The sequence below is a fragment of the Oncorhynchus gorbuscha genome, linkage group LG06 (assembly GCF_021184085.1).
Source record: "Oncorhynchus gorbuscha isolate QuinsamMale2020 ecotype Even-year linkage group LG06, OgorEven_v1.0, whole genome shotgun sequence".
Classification (NCBI taxonomy): domain Eukaryota; kingdom Metazoa; phylum Chordata; class Actinopteri; order Salmoniformes; family Salmonidae; genus Oncorhynchus; species Oncorhynchus gorbuscha.
In genome coordinates this window covers 41,747,627-41,765,396 of record NC_060178.1, presented here as the reverse complement: position 1 = coordinate 41,765,396, position 17,770 = coordinate 41,747,627, and the positions used below count along the sequence as shown (strand labels likewise).

General features: G+C 48.8%; 1 protein-coding gene and 1 long non-coding RNA gene across 2 annotated transcripts; one reads left to right on the top strand and one right to left on the bottom strand.

Annotated features, from left to right (window-relative positions):
- Positions 1–329: 329 nt before the first annotated feature.
- Positions 330–2,096, bottom strand: LOC124037146. Its single transcript, XR_006839126.1, has 3 exons — positions 1,671–2,096; positions 954–1,400; positions 330–817 (listed from the first exon to the last, which is right to left on the bottom strand). It is a non-coding gene; the product is annotated as an uncharacterized LOC124037146 (long non-coding RNA).
- Positions 2,097–14,789: 12,693 nt separating this feature from the next.
- On the top strand, positions 14,790–17,751 carry si:ch211-284e20.8 (uncharacterized protein LOC563738 homolog; the record flags this gene model as incomplete). The annotated part of the gene is made up of 5 exons (XM_046354773.1): positions 14,790–14,879; positions 15,989–16,019; positions 16,248–16,414; positions 16,646–16,871; positions 16,993–17,751. Coding segments are annotated over 5 exons (654 nt in total), but the record flags the coding sequence as incomplete, so codon positions are not given.
- Between the last annotated feature and the right edge of the window lie 19 nt (positions 17,752–17,770).

The window sequence follows — 17,770 nt, the reverse complement described above, 5'->3', positions numbered from 1 at the left end:
TGTCCATTATGCAGGTCCCTAAGGTCAATATTACAAAATGTTCAGAAAACCACTCTCTTTGCGTTTAACACTATGATCAGCAATTAAGTTTTGAATTGCGTTATACCCATGCTAAAGGCAAGAAAGGTCCTTCTGTACTGAGGTGACAGCAGTAAATAAGTATTAACTGCTTAGAGTTCATGCTAAATGTGGTGACAGAGAGACGTACTGTATATTGTAATGAATAAAAAAAGGGAATCAAGATCAAATGAATACTCACATACTGTATGTGATGACTTTGTTTTTAATTCATTCAGATTAAAAAAGGTTCAAATGATCACACACAAAATAATTCTCAACAGAACGCATTGTACATAACATTTTCTACACTAGGAACATCTTAAAATGAAATTAATTCAATACATTGTGCTGGTTCAAATCATACACAAATTGATTCACATAGAAAACACCTACTATACATTTAATTTCCTAATAGGGTTGACATGTCTTCTGAAATGTATTCAGATTCAACATACTATACAGGTTCAGGGGATCATAAACTCACAGAAAAAAACAGTTCATTATGTAGATTGGTTTAACAACAAATTATTCACTCTGCAGTGATTTATAAAAAGAGCGTACAGCAGCTGGCAAGTAGTCATGGTCATCAGGTCTTGGTACGTGTTTTTTTTTGATGGGCAGAGGACTCTCATATGTTCTAGGGTAGTGGCTTGCAAAATAGGGAGGTTGAGATGTTGTGGTTTGGAGATCAGCCACGATTTCCATCCCTCAAATAGACTGTGGCTCTGTCTGGCGTACAGATTCCAAGGATCCTCAACTGAAATTAGAACAGAAACATTTTAAGTTCCTGACATCAATAAACAACTTTCACAGTCAAGCATTAGGATATTTTATTGTTGGAACAACATGTTGCATGTTGATGAGATGTTAGTAAACTATTCTCTGTGCAATACCTGTGACTTTTAACCACCTCACTGAGGTGATCTGTAGTCCAGCTGGTCGCTTGAGGACAGAATCTGGGAGGTGCCTGAAGTCTTCACATTTCATCCTCAAAACCTTGAATGGTTTTCCTGGTTGTGCTTCAAGTATCATCTTTGAAACATCATCAGGTGTATGAAGGACTGACAACTTGCGCCTCTTCTCGATGGTGGCAAAAGATCGATCACGAGGATGAAAAGAATGACCAGAGACCATGAACTTCTGCTCAACTTGGGTAAAGTAACCCATAGAGACGCGCATCGACATCAGATTGAGCATCCGCCAGTTGTTATTCTGCCCACGGCATCTGTCACTGAAGATGATCAACTTGCGCACCTCTGGATTGGTGAGTGGCTTGAATTTTGTCTTCACCCACTTCAATATGCAGCTTGCCACCTCAATGGGCCCTCGGTGTGCAATCCCTGCAGGATACAGTGTAACGTTACATATAACTAGCTTGCTACTGTAGCCATGTCGAATCATCCGGTGGATGGAGAAAAAGTAGCTAGCTATGTTTCTTCTCTAATCTAGCAATAACATTTGTAACGATAATGTACAAATTAGTAGCCAACAAACTTTAGCTAATAAATTCTCTCTATAGTTACAAATTAGACAACCCAGAACATACATGTTAGTTACTGTACTCTATAGCTAGCTAGCTTGATTGTTTGATATACGGTTCCTCCACATACCTATTTTGGACAGCTTTTCCCAGTTTCTTCTTGACCCTTACGATTTGTATAGGGTTTTCCAGCATCCCATAAGATCTTCCTTCGCCTGTCTTTCCATTCTATTAGTTTTGTTTTATGTTTCTTTCCCACATTTCGGCGATTTTCATCAGCAACAGAAAAGTTGTGTGCTTGTCCGTCCATTCTGAGTGGTGCACATAAACGGTTATTCAACGAGAGCCTATCTTTAAATTTTAAATGATTGTTAAATAGCGCGTGGAAAGCTTGTGAAACCGGTTCACTATAGAAAAATGGTGTCCAATAATGATTTTTCATGTATATCTCTTTTATATATATATATAGTATACCTCCTACTTCGCTTCCCTTCATAGAGGGGACTCGATTAATCTGGCATTCGTTTTGGAACCCCTCCTGCCTCCCGGGCGTAAACCAGGTGCCCAGTGGTTAGAGCGTTGTATTAGTAACCGAAAGGCTGCAAGTTCAAACCCCCGAGCTGACAAGGTACAAATCTGTCGTTCTGCCCCTGAACAGGCAGTTAAGCCACTGTTCCTAGGCCGTCATTGTAAATAAGAATTGGTTCTTAACTATTGTAGCGACCCGCACAGACAGCTGTGTGTTATGTGTTAGGCTAGGAGGTGGTTGTGTTGTATTGACCAGTACCCGGTGTTCGCGGGGTCCAACCTGTCAATCAACCTGCTATCTGCCAATCACGGGAATGCCTGGAATGTTCTGATGCCGGGCATCCTGGTGGTTGGTGGAGTGGCGTGGAGGGGGGTTGGGCAGGGGGGTGGAGCATTGGAAGTTAAGACCAGGTTCAGCTTTTGTTCTCTCTCTCTTACGTCTGGGCTTCACAAGAGAAGGTCACGATTGGCTTGTGTCATCTATTTGGCGTGTGCTACGGCCCAAACAGTAGCCTGTGTAAAGTTGGTGTAATAAACCGTCAATTCGTAAACTCAAGCCTCTGTCTGGACAATTGTTCCTTTATGATCTAGTCGGGTCATTACATTGGTGTCAGAAGTAAAAACGTTGATACAAGTTAGCCAGCTAGCTAGCTGACTTATGTGGCTAGCTACCGTAGGTGAGAACGGGGATGGAAAATGCTTCGAGGGAATCCGAAAGTGAAGGTGGAGGTAGGGGACGATTATGGCCAAGGAGCTGCATGTGAATGGACGTCGGGGGCTCTGTCTGAGGAGATCGCCAGGGCGTCGGAGCGCAGAGGCCGCTTGAGGGAGGACGTTAGAGCGATGGCGGCTGAAGCGGGCATGAGTGCTTCGTCGAATGTATTTCGCGCGGATTCTGGTGGGCGGACCGAAGTGGTGACGTCGACGCGGCGTGATGAGGAATCTGGGGCTCAGGATGTAAACAAACATGGCGGCGCCCAGTTCCCGGCTGCGTCCGTATCTGTTAAGACCCCGAAGTATTCCGGTAAGGCGGATTGGGAAGCTTTTCATGCTCAGTTTGAACTGTTAGCTCATTTTAGGGGGTGGTCGGATGAAGAAAGGGCACTGCAGTTGGCTTTATGCCTCACGGATGAAGCTCTGGCCTGTTTGATATTGATTAGCCCTGAGGACAGGCATGATTATGGGGCTTTAGTGGGAGCACTGAGGAGGCGCTATGGACAGTGTGTACAGCCCGGGCTACTGCGCTCCGAACTGAGTAATAGACGCAGGCAGCCTGGAGAGCCTCTACGGGTGCTAGCTAATGACATTGAGAGCCTCTCTCGGCGGGCATATGCTCACATGCCCCCCCTCCGTGCAGAGCGAGCTAGCACGGGACCAGTTCATACAGGCGCTCTCTCCTACGGAGCTGCGCATACAGACCCAGCTGGCTCATCCTGAGTCATTGCAGACAGCCTTGGAGATGGCTTTGGAGAGGGAGCTGGTGTGGGCTGGGGCTTCAGCTGGGGCTTTGGTGGGGGTGCAGGGAGACACACCCTCTGTGCGAGCTGGGGGGCAGAGCAGTCCGGAGCCGGAAAAGCCTGCTTGGGTGGCCGAAATGACAAAACTCATTCGTGCTGTGTCGCTACAGGCGGAACGAAACACACGCCCTGGTCCCAGGGTCTGCTGGGGTTGTGGCCAGCCTGGCCATCTGCGCCGAGTTTGCCCCATGTCCCCCAGAGCTCAGGGAAACGGCTCGGGGTCCGCATAGACCGGGTAGTGCGGACCCCTGGCTTTCTATCCCAACCACCATCATCTTCTGGAGGAGCCCACCGGCACAGACGGGGAAGCAAGGCTCCACTTCCCCCAGAAGCAGACGAGGGCAAGCGGATGGAGCCTGTTGTTGTGGTGGGCCGGACCTGTGTTGGGGACTTTTGTCATGTCCCTGTCACTGTGGAGGGGGTGCCCTGCTCCGCCCTGGTGGACACTGGTTCCACAGTAACCCTGGTGAGGCCAGATATTGTGCCAGGTTGGACTCAGTGTGAGCCTACAACTGTGCAGCTCCGCACAGTCACAGGTGAGCTGGCACCCATGAAAGGGAAGGGAATAATGACTCTGACAGTAGGGGGCAGGACTGTGCGTCATCCTGTGTGGGTGGCGGCTGTGCAGGACCCTTGTATCCTGGGGTTGGACTTTCTTAGGAGCACAGGCTGCCAGTTAGACCTAAATAGGGGCACACTGAGCTTCCAGGGAGGGACGGAAGTCACCATGGCCCCCCTAATGTCACATTCACTCAACCCAACAAACCCTTTACTCCAACAGTTAAAGCAGCAGAGACTCATGGCTGCGCCCCTCCCCCACAGCTGTGTGTGACTTTTCCCCAGTCCCCCTGTCACCTACAGCGGTGTGTTACATTCCCCCAGCTACCTCCATGACACAGCCCTCTGTGAGCCCGGGTCGCATCCCCCCAGCCCAGCTACCCCAGATGGGAGAGGAGAGGACACTGTCTGCAGTGAGGGAGATATGGGGGAGGAACTGTGTTGGTCTTGACCCTGAGCAGCAGGAACGGTTGTGGCAGTTGCTGTTTGAATTCAGAGACAGCTTTGCGTTGAGTGAGGAAGAGGTGGGTCAGACTCATCTGGTGCAGCATGAGATCGACACAGGTGATGCTCGACCCATCAAGATGCGTCCCCGCCGTATCCCGCTGGCACGCCAGGAGGCGGCAGACAAGGCTGTGTTGGAGATGCAGCGGGCAGACTTCATTGAGCCCTCAGACAGCCCCTGGGCGGCGCCAGTCGTCATGGTTCCGAAGAAGGGGGGCAAGCTGAGGTTCTGTGCGGACTACAGGCGGCTGAATGAGGTAACCAGGAAGGACTCATACCCCATACCACGTATCGATGAGTCACTGGACCTGGTTAGGGGGTCCTCCTGGTTCTCCTCACTAGACCTCCGCAGTGGCTACTGGCAGGTGCCCCTCTCCCCAGAGGCCAGAGCCAAAACTGCGTTCTCCACTAACAGAGGACACTGGCAGTTCAAGGTCCTGTGCTTTGGCCTGTGCAACGCTCCAGCTACTTTTGAGCGTTTGATGGACAGGGTGCTGGATGGCATCCCCCGACAGCAGTGTCTGGTATACCTCGATGACATCCTGGCCCATGGCAGCTCCTTCCAGTCAGCCCTGGGGGCGCTACGGCGTGTGCTGGAGAGGGTGGCTGCCGCAGGTCTGAAGCTCCACCCCGAGAAGTGCCACTTCATGAGGAGAGAGGTGTCCTTCTTGGGCCACCGAGTGGGGAAGGAGGGGATCAGCACCATGGAGGACAAGGTAGGGGCTGTCAGAGACTGGCCCACCCCCACCGACCAGCGTCAGCTGAAGAGCTTCCTGGGCCTGGCCTCGTACTACAGGAGGTTTGTACGGGGCTTCTCAAGCGTTGCTGCTCCACTGAACCGCCTGCTGCCGAAGGACAAGGCTTTCACTTGGACAGTGGAGTGTGAGGAGGCGTTCAACACCCTCAAACGTGCACTGATCGAGGCCCCGTGCTCGCCCCCTGACCTCACCTTGCCCTTTATCCTGGACACAGACGCGAGCAATGTGGGCATGGGTGGGGTGCTGGCCCAGGTGGGGCCAGAGGGGGAGAGAGTGGTGGCGTACTTCAGCAAAACATTTGACAAACATGAGCGCCGCTACTGTGTCACCCGGCGGGAGCTCTTGGCTGTTGTGGCTTCCGTCAAACACTTCAAGTACTACCTGGGTGGTCTGCCCTTTACTGTAAGGACTGACCACTCTGCTCTCCAGTGGCTCATGTCTTTCAGAGAGCCAGAGGGGCAGGTGGCACGCTGGTTGGAGGAGCTTCAGCCGTATGACTTCACGGTGGTGCACAGGGCAGGGGCACGCCACTCCAACGCCGACGCCATGTCCCGTCGGCCCTGTACTGCAGACGGCTGCCGCCACTGTGAACGGAGAGAGGGACGGGAGAGAGAGCTGCGGGCAGAAGAGGGTGTCTGTGCCACAGTGTGTCGGGCGAGCGGGCCTGTCTGCTGTGAGCTGCAGACTGTCGACGTGGCTGAATGGCGGCAGCAGCAGGGACGGGACACAGACCTACAGCCAGTGCTACAGTGGGTAGAGGCGCAGGTGAGGCCACCATGGGAAGAGGTGACAGCGCTCTCACTCACGACCAAAGGGTTGTGGTCGAAGTTTGAGAGACTGCGGCTGGCTGATGGCGTGCTACAGCGGGCATGGAAGGAGTCAGCTACGGGAGAGGAGAGGTGGCAGGTGGTGGTCCCAAAAGCATTGCGGGAGGCTGTGCTCCAGAGTACTCATGGGGGGTGGGGACTGGACACTTTGGGGTCACAAAAACACTGCGCCGTCTCCGTCAGGGCTTCTACTGGGGGCAGCACAAGAGGGATGTGGAGGACTTTTGTCGCCGCTGTGACAACTGCACAGCGAGAAAGGGCCCCCAGGCCGCTCTCATGCTCAGCTACAACAGTTCCCAGTGGGGGCTCCCATGGAGAGGGTGGGAGTGGATGTAGTTGGGCCGTTCCCCACCACAGACAGTGGAAACCGCTGGGTGCTCACGGCCATGGACTATTTCACAAAATGGCCCGAGGCCTATGCTCTGCCTGACCAGGAGGCAGAGACCATCGTCGACGCCCTGACAGCGGGGATGTTCAGCAGGTTTGGAGCTGCAGAGTCCATCCACAGCGACCAAGGCAGAAACTTTGAGTCCCGTGTGTTCGCCACCATGTGTGAGAGGCTGGGTATGCACAAGACCCGCACTACTCCTCTCCATCCTCAAAGTGATGGCCTTGTGGAGCGCTTCAACAAAACGCTTGGACAGCAGCTGGCCATCGTCTCTTCCAAACACCAGCGTGACTGGGACAAGCACCTGCCTATGGTCCTCATGGCATGCCGCTCCGCTGTCCAAGACTCCACTTCCTGCACGCCTGCCCTCCTCATGCTGGGGAGAGAGATCCGCACCCCTGCGGAGATGGCGTTTGGTCGGCCCCTGGATAGCCCTCATGTTCCTCCGGGGCCGGAGTATGCCCGGAGACTCCAGGACCGCCTGGAGACAGCCCACACCTTCGCCAGAGAGCAGCTGGTGAATGCAGGTGTGAGGCAGAAAAGGAACTATGACGTGCACACCCGGGGAAGGCACTTTGTGGCTGGGGAGCTGGTCTGGGTCTACAGCCCCTAAGGAAAAAAGGCAGATGCCCCAAGTTGGACAGTCACTGGGTGGGACCCTGCAGTGTCCTGGAGAGGGTAGGGGAGGTTGTGTACCGGGTGCAGCTTCCTCCCAGGGGGAGAAAGGTGGCACTGCACCGGGACAGGTTAGCCCCATACAGAGGGGCCTCTTCTCCCCAAACCCCAGGAACCCCCACAATTCCCCTCTCTGGCAATGACATTCTCCAGGCACCCACCCTCAGGTGCCGCAGACAAGGCTCCAGACAGCCCACTCCCCCTGTCTCCCCCCCTGTGTCACCGCGTGGTTCCCCAGAGCCACGGACTGTATTACCCGTTCCCGCTTCCTTGTCACCCATATCCCTGCCTTCATCCCCTGGGTCCCAGAGGGGCACTCTGCGACCATCACGACCACGCAGGCAAAGGAGACCTCCGGGTCGCTTCAGAGACTTTGTTTGTTCCCTCGGGGACGAGGGACTTTGTGGTGGGGGGCTGTGTAGCGACCCGCACAGACAGCTGTGTGTTATGTGTTAGGCTAGGAGGTGGTTGTGTTGTACTGACCAGTACCCGGTGTTCGCGGGGTCCAACCTGTCAATCAACCTGCTATCTGCCAATCACGGGAATGCCTGGAATGTTCTGATGCCGGGCATCCTGGTGGTTGGTGGAGTGGTCATGTGTGGATGGGTGGTTGGGCAGGGGGTGGAGCATTGGAAGTTAAGACCAGGTTCAGCTTTTGTTCTCTCTCTCTTACGTCTGGGCTTCACAAGAGAAGGTCACGATTGGCTTGTGTCATCTATTTGGCGTGTGCTACGGCCCAAACAGTAGCCTGTGTAAAGTTGGTGTAATAAACCGTCAATTCGTAAACTCAAGCCTCTGTCTGGACAATTGTTCCTTTATGATCTAGTCGGGTCATTACACTATATATAACTGACTTGCCTAGAAAGATAAATAGTAAATGGCGAAATCGGTTAAGAAAAAGCGACCTAATTAGAACTTGGATTAATGAGCAGAATTCTGTGTTTCCTATGGAACACTGTTTTTTTCCTAAAGCACGTGGTCAAAACGCAATATTTAAGCAGGTGCAAGCCCTACATTAACATCTTCAATCGCTAAATTAACGCCTACACGCATCAAAAAAGCGCGTGCAAATCAAATCTAATTTTATTTGTCACATACACATGGTTAGCAGATGTTAATGCGAGAGTAGCGAAATGCTTGTGCTTCTAGTTCCGACAATGCAGTAATAACCAACAAGTAATCTAACTAACAATTCCAAACTACTGTCTTATGCACAGTGTAAGGGGATAAGAATATGTACATAAAGATATATGAATGAGTGATGGTACAGAGCAGCATAGGCAAGATACGGTAGATGGTATCGAGTACAGTATATACATATGAGATGAGTATGTAAACAAAGTGTCATAGTTAAAGTGGCTAGTGATACATGTATTACAGAAGGATGCAGTAGATGATATAGAGTACAGTATATACATATTCATATGAGATGAATAATGTAGGGTATGTAAACATTATATTAGGTAGCATTGTTTAAAGTGGCTAGTGGTATATTTTACATAATTTCCCATCAATTCCCATTATTAAAGTGGCTGGAGTTGAGTCAGTGTGTTGGCAGCGGCCACTCAGTGTTAGTGGTTGCTGTTTATCAGTCTGATGGCCTTGAGATAGAAGCTGTTTTTCAGTCTCTCGGTCCCAGCTTTGATGCACCTGTACTGACCTCGCCTTCTGGATGATAGCGGAGTGAACAGGCAGTGGCTCGGGTGGTTGTTGTCCTTGATGATCTTTATGGCCTTCCTGTAACATCGGGTGGTGTAGGTGTCCTGGAGGGAAGGTAGTTTGCCCCCGGTGATGCGTTGTGCAGACCTCACTACCCTCTGGAGAGCCTTACGGTTGTGGGCGGAGCAGTTGCCGTACCAGGCGGTGATACAGCCCGCCAGGATGCTCTCGATTGTGCATCTGTAGAAGTTTGTGAGTGCTTTTGGTGACAACCCGAATTTCTTCAGCCTCCTGAGGTTGAAGAGGCGCTGCTGCGCCTTCTTCACGATGCTGTCTGTGTGAGTGGACCAATTCAGTTTGTCTGTGATATGTATGCCGAGGAACTTAAAACTTACTACCCTCTCCACTACTGTTCCATCGATGTGGATAGGGGGGGGTGTTCCCTCTGCTGTTTCCTGAAGTCCACAATCATCTCCTTAGTTTTGTTGACGTTGAGTGTGAGGTTATTTTCCTGACACCACACTCCGAGGGCCCTCATCTCCTCCCTGTAGGCCGTCTCGTCGTTGTTGGTAATCAAGCCTACCACTGTTGTGTCGTCCGCAAACTTGATGATTGAGTTGGAGGCGTGCGTGGCCACGCAGTCGTGGGTGAACAGGGAGTACAGGAGAGGGCTCAGAACGCGCCCTTGTGGGGCCCCAGTGTTGAGGATCAGCGGGGTGGAGATGTTGTTGCCTACCCTCACCACCTGGGGGCGGCCCGTCAGGATGTCCAGTACCCAGTTGCACAGGGCGGGGTCGAGACCCAGGGTCTCGAGCTTGATGACGAGCTTGGAGGGTACTATGGTGTTAAATGCCGAGCTGTAGTCGATGAACAGCATTCTTACATAGGTATTCCTCTTGTCCAGATGGATTAGGGCAGTGTGCAGTGTGGTTGAGATTGCATCGTCTGTGGACCTATTTGGGCGGTAGGCAAATTGGAGTGGGTCTAGGGTGTCAGGTAGGGTGGAGGTGATATGGTCCTTGACTAGTCTCTCAAAGCACTTCATGATGACGGAAGTGAGTGCTACGGGGCGGTAGTCGTTTAGCTCAGTTACCTTAGCTTTCTTGAGAACAGGAACAATGGTGGCCCTCTTGAAGCATGTGGGAACAGCAGACTGGTATAAGGATTGATTGAATATGTCCGTAAACACACCAGCCAGCTGGTCTGCGCATGCTCTGAGGGCGCGGCTGGGGATGCCGTCTGGGCCTGCAGCCTTGCGAGGGTTAACACGTTTAAATGTTTTACTCACCTCGGCTGCAGTGAAGGAGAGTCCGCATGTTTTCGTTGCAGGCCGTGTCAGTGGCACTGTATTGTCCTCAAAGCGGGCAAAAAAGTTATTTAGTCTGCCTGGGATTAAGACATCCTGGTCTGTGACTGGGCTGGTTTTCTTCCTGTAGTCCGTAATTGACTGTAGACCCTGCAACATACCTCTTGTGTCTGAGCCGTTGAATTAAGATTCTACTTTGTCTCTATACTGACGCTTAGCTTGTTTGATAGCCTTGCGGAGGGAATAACTGCACTGTTTGTATTCAGTCATGTTACCAGTCACCTTACCCTGATTAAAAGCAGTGGTTCGCGCTTTCAGTTTCACGTGAATGCTGCCATCAATCCACGGATTCTGGTTAGGGAATGTTTTAATCGTTGCTATGGGAACGACATCTTCAATGCACGTTCTAATGAACTCGCACACCGAATCAGCGTATTCGTCAATGTTGCTGTCTGACGCAATACGAAACATATCCCAGTCCACGTGATGGAAGCAGTCTTGGAGTGTGGAATCAGCTTGGTCGGACCAGCGTTGGACAGACCTCAGCGTGGGAGCTTCTTGTTTTAGCTTCTGTTTGTAGGCAGGGATCAACAAAATGGAATCGTGGTCAGCTTTTCCGAAAGGAGGGCGGGGCAGGGCCTTATATGTGTCGCGGAAGTTAGAGTAACAATGATCCAAGGTTTTTCCCGCTCTGGTTGCGCAGTCGATATGCTGATACAATTTAGGGAGTCTTGTTTTCAGATTGGCCTTGTTAAAATCCCCAGCTACAAAGAATGCAGCCTCCGGATGAATGGATTCCAGTTTGCAAAGAGTCAAATAAAGTTTGTTCAGAGCCATCGATGTGTCTGCTTGGGGGGGAATATATACGGCTGTGATTATAATCGACGAGAATTCTCTTGGTAGATAATGCAGTCTACATTTGATTGTGAGGAATTCTAAATCAGGTGAACAGAAGGATTTGAGTTCTTGTATGTTTCTGTCATCACACCACATCTCGTTAGCCATAAGGCATACGCCCCCGCCCCTCTTCTTACCAGAAAGTTGTTTGTTTCTGTCGGCGCGATGCGTGGAGAAACCCGCTGGCTGCACCGCCTCCGATAGCGTCTCTCCAGTGAGCCATGTTTCCGTGAAGCAAAGAACGTTACAGTCTCTGATGTCCCTCTGGAATGCTACCCTTGCTCGGATTTCATCAACCTTGTTGTCAAGAGACTGGACATTGGCGAGAAGAATGCTGGGGAGTGGTGCACGATGTGCCCGTCTCCGGAGTTTTTTTGGGTCGCCGAATGGGATCCATTCCGTTGTCCTGGTTGAAAGGCAGAACACAGGGTCCGCTTCGTGAAAGTCAGATTCTTGGTCGTACTGATGGTGAGTTGACGCTGATCTTATATTCAGTAGTTCTTCTCGACTGTATGTAATGAAACCTAAGATGACCTGGGGTACTAATGTAAGAAATAACACGTAAAAAAACAAAAAACTGCATAGTTTCCTAGGAACGCGAAGCGAGGCGGCCATCTCTGTCGGCGCCGTGTGCTAAATAAACGGCTGCAAGCGGTCCTGCACACGTTAAAAATTAACGACTAATAGCTGCCTAATAAACACCTACACACGCTAACTTAGAACGTGTTCTTTAATATGCAAATTTTACCACCCAATTTCCCTAGCTCCTCCTTCATTAAATCAGTTTGATGCAACAACACCACAATTGAAGATGGGGAGAAGGAACTTCCATATCCGCTGCAAACATACCCTAAATGGCTGCACTCGGCTTCTGCTCACCGATAATCCTGGACCACGTTTACAAGGTTGATTCTTTTTAAATACTATTATTACATAATCATAAAGTTGATCTGCTAGCTAACACAGAGGACGGATCTGTGTATGGCTATGCAGTTATGTTGGAGGCTAAGAGACTGAGACAGCAGTGCAAGTAACTTAGGCCTATGTGTCACTAATATTGTAAGTCTGATTAGGCCAAGGGAGTATTTTATATGTAGCTAGTATATGTAGAATATATATACACTGCTCAAAAAAATAAAGGGAACACTTAAACAACACAATGTAACTCCAAGTCAATCACACTTCTGTGAAATCAAACTGTCCACTTAGGAAGCAACACTGATTGACAATAAATTTCACATGCTGTTGTGCAAATGGAATAGACTGTGGAAATTATAGGCAATTAGCAAGACACCCCCAATAAAGGAGTGGTTCTGCAGGTGATAACCACAGATCACTTCTCAGTTCCTATGCTTCCTGGCTGATATTTTGGTCACTTTTGAATGCTGGCGGTGCTTTCACTCTAGTGGTAGCATGAGACGGAGTCTACAACCCACACAAGTGGCTCAGGTAGTGCAGGTCATCCAGGATGGCACATCAATGCGAGCTGTGGCAAGAAGGTTTGCTGTGTCTGTCAGCGTAGTGTCCAGAGCATGGAGGCGCTACCAGGAGACAGGCCAGTACATCAGGAGACGTGGAAGAGGCCATAGGAGGGCAACAACCCAGCAGCAGGACCGCTACCTCTGCCTTTGTGCAAGGAGGAGCAGGAGGAGGACTGCCAGAGCCCTGCAAAATGACCTCCAGCAGGCCACAAATGTGCATGTGTCTGCTCAAACGGTCAGAAACAGACTCCATGAGGGTGGTCTGAGGGCCCGACGTCCACAGGTGGGGGTTGTGCTTTTACAGCCCAACACCGTGCAGGACGTTTGGCATTTGCCAGAGAACACCAAGATTGGCAAATTCGCCACTGGCGCCCTGTGCTCTTCACAGATGAAAGCAGGTTCACACTGAGCACATGTGACAGACGTGACAGTCTGGAGACGCCGTGGAGAACGTTCTGCTGCCTGCAACATCCTCCAGCATGACCGGTTTGGCGGTGGGTAAGTCATGGTGTGGGGTGGCATTTCTTTGGGGGGCCGCACAGCCCTCCATGTGCTCGCCAGAGGTAGCCTGACTGCAATTATGTACCGAGATGAGATCCTTAAACCCCTTGTGAGACCATATGCTGGTGCGGTTGGCCCTGGGTTCCTCCTAATGCAAGGCAATGCTAGACCTCATGTGGCTGGAGTGTGTCAGCAGTTCCTGCAAGAGGAAGGCATTGATGCTATGGACTGGCCCGCCTGTTCCCCAGACCTGAATCCAATTGAGCATATCTGGGACATCATGTCTCTCTCCATTCACCAACGCCACGTTGCACCACAGACTGTCCAGGAGTTGGTGGATGCTTTAGTCCAGGTCTGGGAGGAGATCCCTCGGAAGACCATCCGCCACCTCATCAGGAGCATGCCCAGGCGTTGTAGGGAGGTCATACAGGCACGTGGAGGCCACACACACTACTGAGCCTCATTTTGACTTGTTTCAAGGACATTACATCAAAGTTGGATCAGCCTGTAGTGTGGTTTTCCACTTTAATTTTGAGTGTGACTCCAAATCCAGACCTCCATGGGTTGATAAATTTGATTTCCATTGATCATTTTTGTGTGATTTTGTTGTCAGCACATTCAACTATGTAAAGAAAAAAGTATTTAATAAGAATATTTCATTCATTCAGATCTAGGATGTCTTATTTTAGTGTTCCCTTTATTTCTTTGAGCAGTGTATTTTGTTGTAATGAATGCTGGTATTTAAATGGCTGGATTGCTAAAGTAGTTACTAGTTCGCTTGATAACGTTCCTTAGCCGCACATCCCGGCCATAGTCACAGTGAACGGCGCCGTTTTGTAATATTTTTACAGCCCTGCTAGTTACATAAAGGTGACTTATTATGAAAGGAGTACTGACGTCAAACATGTTTTTGTATTTTTAGGCAAAACAACAACTGAAGGTATAAAGTTTCAGGCAGGCTGGCTGGCTAGCTATAATTTCAATGCTACCTAGCCCTAGCAGCGCTAGCTCGCGATTAGCATGAAAACGTTTACAAAGCTCACAAAGCTCATTTGACCGAGGACAACCCTGTACATTTTTTGCTAATATCTACAACATATCAGCTTTCCAACAGCAAGGATAATACTTTTGAATACCCTTTGAAATATGAATATTTCATCTCAGCCTACGATGTAGGAAGTAACAACTTCAGACATAAACCAGGAACGTTAACGTTAGTACTATGGCACTGTTTGAACAGGAATCACAGTCCCATCTATGGTCTCTATTCTCTTGCAGAATGGAAACCATGCAGAGGAGCCTTGATAGGGGTGGGGGGAGGCTGATAAATGTTGGGTGTGGTTGGGTTTACTGTTGTTTTTTTCACTCTTCGTTCTCCTGCTGCCCATTCTAGTTGTTCTTGGTCAACATTTCTATTTATGTCTTGGCTTTAAAATCCAATATTATAAAAACATTACTTGGCCACAATTTGTGACAGTTACTATAATGTAAGTATTTTTGGAATGAGGGGGGTGGGCTGTCACAATACATTATGTAGTGAACAGGCAAAGTTGTCAAATTACTATTGCATGCATATTTGGCTTTCTACCCATTTACTGGACTAACTCCCTCCCTACCTCCACCTCCTGCCCCAGGAAGGAGAGGTGATATTTAACCATAGATGTGCTGGAGACAAAATGTCAAGTGATCAGCAGGAAGCCATGGAAGAAATGTGAAGTGAAGGATGTAGCTGACATACCAGTAAGAAGTATAGCATGTAGGGGTCTCATAGACTAGACGTAATATAGCAAACAAAATTCTGGGACACTCAAATTAGTATCACAGATGTTATCTGTCACATGCAACAAATACAACAGGTGTCGTAGACTTTAGGTGTAGAGACAGGTTGAAAATGTCAGTGAAGACACTTGCCAGTTGTCAGCGCATGCTCGGAGTAAACATCTTGGTAATCCGTCTGGCCCTTCGGCCTGTTTAAAGGTCTATAGAGAGCGTGATCACACAGTCGTCGGGAACAGCTGGTGCTCTCATGCATGCTTCAGTGTTTGCTTCGAAGCGAGCATATAAGTAATTTAGCTCATTTGGTATGCTCATGTCACTAGGCAGCTCACGGCTGGGCTTCCCTTTATTGTCCCTAATAGTTTGCAAGACCTGCCACATCCGACGAGCGTTGGAGCCAGTGTAGAGGATTCAATCTTAGTCCGGTTTTGTCGCTTAGCCTGTTCTGATATGCAGAAGTTATTTTCGGTCATAAGAGACGGTGGCAGAAACATTGTATACAAAATAAGTTACAAACAACGTGGAAAAACACACAAAATAGCACAATTGGTTAGGAGCACATAAAACGGCAGCCATCTCCTCTGACCCATATGTTATGTTTGGTATGGTTAGATAGAGGTTACTTAAGGCTAAAACAAAAGGAGCGTGGTTGGTCGGGCGAACATCTAGCAACACAAAGGTTACGTGTTGGAGTCTCATCACGGACAACTTTAGCAACTACTTACTACTTTTTAGCTACTTAGCATGTTAGCTAACCCTTCCCCTAACCCTTGAACCTAACCCTGACTGTAACCTTGACCGTAACCTTAAGCTGAACCCTTAGCCTAGCTGACTTAAGCCACCTAGCTAACATTAGGCACCTATCTAACGCTAGCCACAGCAAATGTAATTCGTAACCTATCATACAAAATGGATGATGGACATTCGCAAATTAAGAAATACCATACCAAATGTAACATATTTGAGTGACCCGGATTTTTCATTTACTATGTTACGTCTACCCCGGAGTCCAGGTTGGCTTACAGGGTGTGGGGAGTATGATTTTTTTATGAAACTCTCTTACCACTAAACAGGTGTATGGGAAGTGTATGGCATCTATCTACTGTACGTTGGGAAAAGTGTGGAACTCCGCAGCAATAAAATGTACCATCCAACAAGGTAGAGTCTGGCTAGTAGGGTTTCGTTCTTCCTGGTCAGGTCAGTAGGTCAGGAAAAATATACCGTATGTACTGTAACCACAAAACCCCTTCAGCTGAATGACCTACTGGTGTATTGTTGCTTTAGTTTGACTAACCTGTAGTAATGACCTATAGTAGTGAGCCTTGTGTCCAGTGCCTGCCACGGTCATCGTCGACACATGTCCAGACTGTCCAACAGTAGAGTGCCTGGATGACCCCATCATAGCGGAGACGGCCAATCTGTCCCTCCAGACATACAACAGAAAGAGTTGCCTTACCAACTACTACACTCTCCTCAACCTAACAGTAGCTAACATGCAGGTCGGTGAGTTCATTCTATGTCGTATGGCAAATATGACAATTTTGCTATTGAAATAAAATGTTACTTTGCTATTGTCTTGGAGAGGACTAGGTGGCACTTAACCAGCATGAGATGAGGTGCAACCAAAAATCATAAAAGCATTTTAAGGAAATAGATGTGACTCTTGCTCACAAAACTTGATGTTGTGACAACTATTTCAAGTTAAAATCACTTTGCTGTCATCTTCACAGTGGGTTGAGTGTCCGTCCTACTTTGTGGAGTTCACCATTCAAGAGACGGTCTCTGCTAAGGACAATCCTGACGTTGATCTGACCCAATGTAAAATGATGGACTGTGAATTTTCAATGGAGCACTACACTACAGCTACACACTGTCTATCATATTCTGAAATAGGTAAAAAGGGAAAACCAACTGATCAAAATTATGATTTGTATGTGACAAGCTGGCAACTATTCAGTGGAGGAAGGTAGCCTACTGTAGACCCACATCAGCATCACACCATTCTCAGTGATTTCACTATGTCATCATATCCTGTTTTTCTGTTTGACCAATAATATGCTGTGTTCTGTTCCCTAAGCACAAGGGCTTGGCACAGGCTCTCACACCACTCTGGATGATGGCATGTTTGAGATCAAACTTCCCATCGAGTTCAAGTGTGAAATCTTTGAACCAGAGGTTGGGAATTTCCACAACAGTGCCATCACTGCCATACTATGATGGAACCTCAGTAACATAGAGACAGCACAGCAGTAACCTCAGAAATTGGGCAGATGAGACCCCCACAATGTAGGAGTTTGTTCCAGTCCAGATCTGACTAAATTGTGATGTAAATTCAGGACCAAGACTAGGTCTAGGGGTAGGGGAAAGGAAGGGGTTGATCTCGGAGTGGGCATGTTCTGATTGACCCATTTCGTAAGCACTTAAAGTTATTATAATTTTTATGTCCATCTCTCAGGCTAGAGAAGAAGTGATGAGAACCATAAACATGCACACACACTGCTTGCTGTGGGGTCGTGGTGGTCCTATCCCCCACCTCAAAGAGCCTCACCAGCAGCAAGCAACTGTCCAGGCAAGAGAAAAAACTACTTGGGACTGGACAGGTTTCAAATCTGATTGATAAACATCTTACGTTACTGCAATAACAGCTAATTAACACTTTTTTTATGAGATCAAAGCTATTTGGTAACGATGGCACTATGACTCCAATACTTCCCCTCTTTTGCCCTGGCTGGATGTTTCTTTTGCTATTTTGGATCACATATGTAAAGAATTCCACAACATTGTACTGTATGATAATATGAACTATAATGTGTGTGTATCAGAGCAATAAATTAATGGTTTACAATGAATATATT